Below are 8,005 nucleotides of genomic sequence, written 5' to 3' on the forward strand. Positions count from 1 at the left end.
TGATAGGCCAATGAGTCACCCATAGGCTAGGTCGGCCCTGCCTCTTAGAATAAAAACAATAATTTACAATAATATAATCCTATATAGGGTCGGCCCTATAAGGCAATTACAATTAACATTTTAATTTGCATATTAATGTGACTAAGGCCGATAGGCCAATTAGTCACCCATAGGCTAGGTCGGCCCTAGAAAGAATCCGACTTAGCTACAAACATCAATACTCCCTCTTAGCTAGGGAGGAGTCCTTCTCAATATTTGAGTCACATAGTGACATCCACCATGGCTACTCCCAGAGGAGGGTGGGTCCATCATGGCTACTCCCATGAATGGAAATGCAAATAAACACAACCACCATGGCTACTCTCAGAGGGTGGGTCCATCATGGCTATTCCCATGAATGGAAATGCAAATGAACACAACCACCATGGCTACTCCCGGAGGGTGGGTCCATCATGGCTACTCCCATGAATGGAAATGCAAATGAACACAAGTGCCCATCATGGAATCCTCAACGTGATGTCGTCATCTCATCATGATGTTCACCATGGCTACTCCCAGAGGGTGAATAAACACAAGTGCTAAGTCATGGAGTCTCTCACATGACATCCACCATGGCTACTCCCAGAGGGTGGAGCAAGGGCTTTCACCTCAAGCTTCTCTCATAGATTAGAATGCACTAACAAAGGCTTGCACCTCAAACTTCTTTCGTAGAGAAGAATGCACTAACAAGGGCTTGCACCTCAAACTTCTCTTGCAGAGAAGAATGCATTAATCAAATCTTTATGATAATGTGGCTCCCTCTGACACTGATATCAACCTTCTGACCTCCTTGTCCAAGGTTGCAATGTCAGACTCCCTCTGAATCTGATATCAACTTTCTTTTAGAAGAAGAAACCTTATGAGTTGACTTTAGAACTTGGCTCCTCCTGAGGTGTCCCTACGTCAATTTCCGTAGAGGAAGCTAGATGAGTAGACCTGAATTTGCAATTTCGAGTAATGTGGCCATACTTGTCACACCTTTAACATTGAATGCGAGAGAAATCCTCCTTTTCCGGTTCTGAAACAGGATCTGGTTCTCTGTCTCTATCCCTCTTTCTTCTTTTGCCTCTTTCCATAGAAGTATGTGTAGCAAGGACTTGATTTTCCACATCATAATAATCATGCCCAATTCCTCTTGTTGCCAACCTTGACTCTTCTTGAATACAATCAGCTCGAAGGCGATCGAACTTGGGTAACTTAGATCTTCCATTGATGCTTTGAATAAAGGGTTCCTAAGTTTGAGGGAGACCATTAAGTGCCATCATAACAAGATCCCTGTCAGCAATATTGTCCCCAATAGTGCTCAACTAATTTCTCAAATCAGTAATCTTCATAAAGAATGAGATGACTGAATCATCTTTATCCATTTTTACATGATGAAGTTGTTGCCTCAAGGTGAGGGCTCTGCTGGTGTTGTTGATCTCAAACAATCCTTCCAAGGTTTTGAACATATCTTTGGCTGATGACATCTTGGAGATTATAGGCACTAAATGATTCATCACAAAATCAATCAAAATCTTCTTAGCCTTTATGCCATTTTTCTTCCATTGAAGTTTCTCAGCTTCATCGGTCTGTTCAGACACATCATCCTTCCCTACGAACTCAAGGTCATTTTCTTCTAGTGCAAGAAGAATTCTAACCTTCCATGAAGTGAAGTTTGATGCACCTTCAAGTCTATCTTCAACCTTGAGACCATTCACCAATTGAGGCTTGATATTGATTCTTGAAGGTGAAGAAGGAAGAAGAACTTCGCTGTTATAGGGCAATCTGATCACGATCTTTTCAAACCCGCTCTGATACCATGTTGTTTTTAGATCAGACTGATAGCAATTAACAAAATTAACACAATGAAAACGAAGAACACAAGAATACCCTGGGAAAACCTGCCTCTTGAAGGTGAAAAACCCAGCAACTAATCTCAGATGATATTAGATAATAATCAGTGTACATCTTTACAGATTTGCTTCAACACTTGAAGCAGTATGAACAGCAGTTTATGATTCCAAACTAGGGCATCAAACTGATTTACACAGCAGTGTAACCAACTATCTGAAATATGCTTGAATGAAGATGATTCGCTAATCAGGGAAGACAATTCGCTGAATGTGAAGACCCTTTGCTGATCATGAAATCTCCTCTGTCTTAGAGATGGTGCACTGCCCTTGGAAATGGATTCGCTGATCAGATAATAGGTTCGCTGCCTTAGGAATGTATTCACTGATCAGGAGAAGGAATTCGCTGCTCTGCTGAAGGTGATTGAATGCTGGATGCTTGAGTGAATGAATATGAATGAATCCCAATTACATCTCCTTTATCTATGTGAGAGGCACCCATTCAAGTTGGGTCAGCCTCTTAGAATAAAAACAATAATTTACAATAATATAATCCTATATAGGGTCGGCCCTATAAGGCAATTACAATTAACATTTTAAGTTGCACATTAATGTGACTAAGGCCGATAGGCCAATTAGTCACCCATAGGCAAGGTCAGCCCTATAAGGAATCCGACCTAGGTACAAACATCAACAACCTGAATATATTGCCCTGGATGGCACTGTTGATTATCTCCTTTTCTGGAAGGAGATGTTCCAGGATATTTAAAGATTAGAGCAAGGTGGTTGATTGAGATGCTAGTATATTGAGCAGGGGGAGCTAGTGCTCATCTTTGCTGACTAATGAATTTAATCTTACTATCTGGGTTTCCAAGTCGCGGTTAATATAAGGTGTGACTTAGTACAGCTAATTATGTTATGTATATCAACCTATTGGAAGATAGTGTCGAAGGGAGGGAGTTGGTCTTAGTCTTTGCTGATTAGTGAATTTAATTACTCTTTGGGTTTCCAAGTCATGCTCAAGTCCAAGGTGTGACTTGGTACCGCTAATTTGTATATCAACATATTGGAAGATGATATTTGGAGAACTAAGGATTTTTCTGGCTAAATTATCATTCATATTAATAATAACTTAGTGGATGATCGTTTGTAGACTTGTAGTTTTTGTTATTCCCTGCCAGATGTGATTGGTATGGAAATTGCAAACTTGACGATGGAGATAATTTCAGATCCATGAATGTGTCTCTTTGTTTGCAGTGACAATAAGTATTACTACAATGAGACACATGGCCTGGCCAATAGCGACGTAGATTTGGTTTCTTCCTTCTTTACTGTTTCTCTTAGATTTGCTCTAAAATTGGATCTGTTGAAATTTGCTTGTTCTAAAGACAATATGCATTACTCCAATCAGACACATGGCCTGCCCAAACACTCTTTTCAAAAATTCAAAGCAAATGCCATTAGGCACCGAAAATATCTCTGTGGGAGCAGTCGGAAGTTCAAAGAGGACAGATTAAACATGGGTAGGCATGTAATCAGAAGAACCACTCCTGCAGATCCTTGTCCCCTGCTGATATCTGGGGATTCTGGAATGGTCACTAAATTGTTGGGCAAAATACCAATACACCCAACAGGCTGGTGCCGTACTTTTAGATGCTCAGCAGTTTCTCAAACTCAGAATTTTAAATCTGTTCCAATATTTGAAGCTTTTGCTGGTGATGACACGTGCTCTTTTAAATTGTGTCCTATAAGAGTGTTTTTTAAATGCTCATTGTTTGTCCTTGTGGTTTTCAATGCATCACAGCCACAATGAGACTTAACATTTCCTCCTGGTTTTAAAATTTGAGAACTTGGAGTACAAACTTGTGACTTTGAGGTAGCAGCATGTCTTTTGGGGTTACAATTGATCTGGGACCTGATTGCAAGTGGATTTTTAAGTGCATTATTTGTCTTATGCAAAGGATCAGTCTTGTCTTCTTGCCAATGATAAGCCCAAGGACGCAGCTTTAGCTTCTTACGTTGTGTAGCATAACAAGAAAACTTATTTTAATAACCTGCATGGACCCACCAACGTAGATATTCAAATCTGGCAGAGTGGAACCCCATCATTTAAGAATCATTTTTTCCTAAAAACGTGTCACAGTTAACCACATTTTCTCCAATCTGTTTCTAGTGACTACCTTTGTTAGGCATATGGCAGAAAACTGTGAGAATATTGAATAGCCTTTGCCTCTAAATGGTATAACTGTGCTGGTAGAAATATCCCACTGCCTGATTAATATCTGGTCATTTGCTGCCATAGACGTCTTGATTGTGATATGGTAATTTTTTAAGCTTTTGTTAATACAACATTTTTGTGACTTATGTCTAAAACAGGGCTTCTATAGATTTGCAGTTAAATTCTGCTGATTATACATGCTCTGTTTGCTGTGAGAATTATTAGTTGGCTACACCAATTGTCTTTTTTTGACTTGCTTCTTCTTGCAGACATCGAAGCGGAGTGTACCATATCTGTTTGTTCGAGGTGATGGAGTTATATTAGTCTCTCCACCTTTGAGAACATCTTAAGAGTCTTTTGTAATCTAAAACACAGTTATAACGTTCTTTGGGTTAGCTATAAAATTTTTCTGATCATGTGGTGAATTTGAACACCTTTTCTCTGACTTATAATTTTTCCTTATGGAGAGAAATAGGTTATCTGAAACATTGCGTTTTAGATTTCATCAGTGAAGATGGAACTGCTTGCAGTAATACTAGTCATTAAAAACTAGCATATACTGAAATTTTGCACAGGGAATGGAATATGCTTAAGTATTTTGGCTTCTTTGATTGTGTACATTAGAACCATCTATTAGTTGGGCCTTCGCTGTAAATGGTTCTATGCAATGAATAGCTTAGAGTATCGCCCTTTACATATGTAAAAACTTATAATGCTTATGACGATTTGATTTTTTTTTTGTACTTTTGCAATGTACAGCTGGGGAATTTTTGTTTGCTAATAGATGCTTCAAATTGAATATCTGTTAATCTGTTTGTCAATGCAATGTCTTGTAAAGCTAAAATTCTCGTTTGGCATGTTGGTTTTATTATTACGAGTGTCACTCTATTTAACCTGGACAATAGAGGTTTTTGCTCTGCGTAAATCTTGATTATATAGATATTTGTTCGCCATGTAATGCTTTGGCTATCATTCAGGTTCAGGATGTTAATATGGTAATGTGCTGGAGTATGATGCAGCATCTTTTGACAACTATATCATTATGACATTTACTCTACCATGAAAGAATACCACCACTGTTGTTTGCATTGTGGCTTTCATGTTCTACCTCATGGCTCCTTTCTCATTTAAAATATTTATTCAAAAAATGCAGGTGAAACAGATCAAACCCACATGATCAGTCTGACATGAATTTAGCCGTGAAAGAATAAAACAAATATATTCTGATATTTTTCAATAGCTATATCTTCAAGGTTCACCGTTTCACCTTTTTATCCATTATTAGTTCATTGATGTTCACAAAAATGGTAGATAAAAGAATATATAATACATGATCATACGAGGGGAAAACTGGTTAGCTTCCTTACAGGGGCGTGAATTTAATTTAATGCGTGCTCTATGTAATTATGATCTTTGCTGGTTGAGAGAAAACTGTGTGTTTCCTAATTCAGCTGTGTTCAAAATCAGTGCTATAAGACTTGCTGAACATTCTGCACGTCTCCGATTCGAAGTCCGGGCAGGTCAAAGTGAGACTTGCTTTGGCTACAAGGAAAGGACTCGATTTAAATTTGAACCCACCTCATATATATATATATAATTTAAAAAAAAAACTATAATCTGGCTACGATATAATTTGACTTTGGCTATAAGGGAAGGGCTCACTTTAAAGTCTTCACAATATCGAAACATTACATTTGTTAAGAAACTTCCCTAAGATTTAATGAGCATTGTGACCTTGATCGATCTAAAATAATCAATTTGATATAAAATAAAAACATCAACTCTAATCTTTACTCTGATTCTATCCTACTTTATTTCAGGTAATTTTATTCTAACATTAATTCTAAAACGAACTCTAGTTTTAAACCTAGCTTTAACTGTAATGATTTTAGAATTATAATAATATAAAATAAAGAGTATAATTAATTATTTTAATTATAATAAGTTTTATTAATAATAATTTGATTAAAACATTTACAATAATTATTAATTAAAATTATGGTTGAAATATAATTGATTAAAAAATTTATAGTTATTTTATTTTTTAAAATAATAATTAATAAGATAATTATATTAACAACATGAAATTTTCATAGTTCATAAAGATGTAAGAATGATATTTTTTGAATTTTATTGTGAAGATAATTATATCTTATATATATTATGACTCTACAACTAAATAATTATATAATTAAAATAATTGTAATTTTAAAATTATTTTTTATTTTAAATTAGTTAAATATATTTCAATTACTTATAAATCCAATTTTAATTTAATCAAAAGATTTATATAGTTATAATTGTTGGTGTAACTTATGTCTTATGTAATTACATTTTACTTAACTTAGGTCAATGCATATCATAGTAATTTGCATAGGAAACACTTAAAGAATTGCATATCTAGAGAATATGGTTGTATGAGAAATTCCACCTTTAGTGGTGGTATATTGTTATCACATTTTTATATCCACTTATAGTGGAATGATAATTCCGTCGAAAGTGGGTGATCCACCTTTAGTGGAATTATCTATTATTTTCTCCTACCTACTCTTGCATCTCATTGAGCCACATGTCTTTGTTGTGCACTTTCTTCTCCTTTTGCCTTGCTTATATATGCAGACACATGTACATTGTACTTAGTGGGACATTTTGCATCTTGATGGTTTGTTCTTGTCTATTTTGTTCTCTATTGTTTTTGTGCTATTCATTGGCCTCTAGATCTTGGGTTGCTATAGGTAAATTCTTACATGGTATCAAAGCCTATAGGGTGCCTTTGATTGTCATTGTTTAGAGAGATCTTGATGCATTTGAAGGTTGGCATCTTGAGAGATTTGTGGTGCATTGCATTTTTGGAGACAAGTTTGCAACTTTTCCACCATGGTCGATCATCTCAGGTGAATGCTAATTTTTGTTGTTGGTTGATTATGAGTCTTATTATTTGACTTATGCTAGACCATATATTAGCTTTGTTGTCAACTATATTTCTACGTTTATGCAAGAACCTAAGGTTGTCAGTTGGAAAGCAAAAAAGTGTGTTTTGAGATACATCTGTGGTACAGTGGAGTATGGTTTGAAATACAAGCAGAATGTAGAATTTTTTGTGTGGATAGATGGATGTAGATTATGTAGGATCAGTGGACGACAAGAAGTCTACTTCATGCTTCATTTTATTTTTGGCTTTTGGTTTGATATCTCAGGAGAGTGAGAAACAAAACATTTTTGCTTGCTCTTCCACAAAGGTAGAATATCATGTTGCAGGTGGATTTGTTTATGAGGCGATATGATTATATTGCATTTTGACAGGTATGGTTGTTCACGAGATAGGTTCTACCTCTTTGTTTTGTGACAATTAGAGTGTGTTGAATCTTGTTTGCAATCTCATTGTTCATGACTGTGTACCAATAATATTGAAGTTTAGTGTCACTTTAACATGATCATATTCAACAATAGAGCATCTAGCTCCAATTTTGTTTGACTCAAGAGTAACATGCTGACATATTCACTAAATCTCTTGTAGATGTAAAGTTCAAAGATTTTCAAACTTTCTTGATTTTCTTTCTTGGGAATATGATGTAATAAGGGGGGATTATTAGCATGCATATTATTATTACATAATTGTTAATTTAGGTGGTTTGATTAGTTGGTTTGTGGTACTTGATCAATTGCTTTTGTTCAACCAAATTCTCTTTGTTATTTATTGTCTTTGTCCATAATCAATATCTATTCATTGCCTATTTTTTTGAATTGAAAATATATCTTAGATAATCTTCTTGGAGACAAATTAGAACCTATGCAAATAGACAATATAAACTACTTTTATAGAAAAAGTCTAGGATTTCATTGGCAACTCATGATGCAATCAATCGAAATGTCAAAATTCGATTTGTAATGAAAAAGATATGTATTTTTGCAAAAC

The 8,005-nt window shown here is 35.5% G+C and overlaps 1 protein-coding gene across 2 annotated transcripts in view; it reads left to right on the forward strand.

The window, feature by feature from the left end:
• LOC131073018 (sm-like protein LSM3A) overlaps positions 1 to 7,497 on the forward strand; it is a 28,239-nt gene extending 20,742 nt beyond the window's left edge. The window contains exons 3-4 of one of the 2 annotated variants that reach the window (XM_058009361.2): positions 6,881 to 6,983; positions 7,287 to 7,497. In XM_058009361.2, coding sequence (XP_057865344.2) covers positions 6,881 to 6,983; positions 7,287 to 7,294 — 111 coding nt within the window. In that variant the 3' untranslated portion in view covers positions 7,295 to 7,497. Of the gene's footprint in view, positions 1 to 4,358; positions 4,829 to 6,880; positions 6,984 to 7,286 lie in introns of those variants that run through there. The other variant, XM_058009380.2, reaches the window with a different exon arrangement.
• Positions 7,498 to 8,005: the final 508 nt, after the last annotated feature.

The sequence above is a fragment of the Cryptomeria japonica genome, chromosome 9 (genome assembly GCF_030272615.1).
Source record: "Cryptomeria japonica chromosome 9, Sugi_1.0, whole genome shotgun sequence".
In the NCBI taxonomy this organism is placed as follows: Eukaryota; Viridiplantae; Streptophyta; class Pinopsida; order Cupressales; family Cupressaceae; genus Cryptomeria; species Cryptomeria japonica.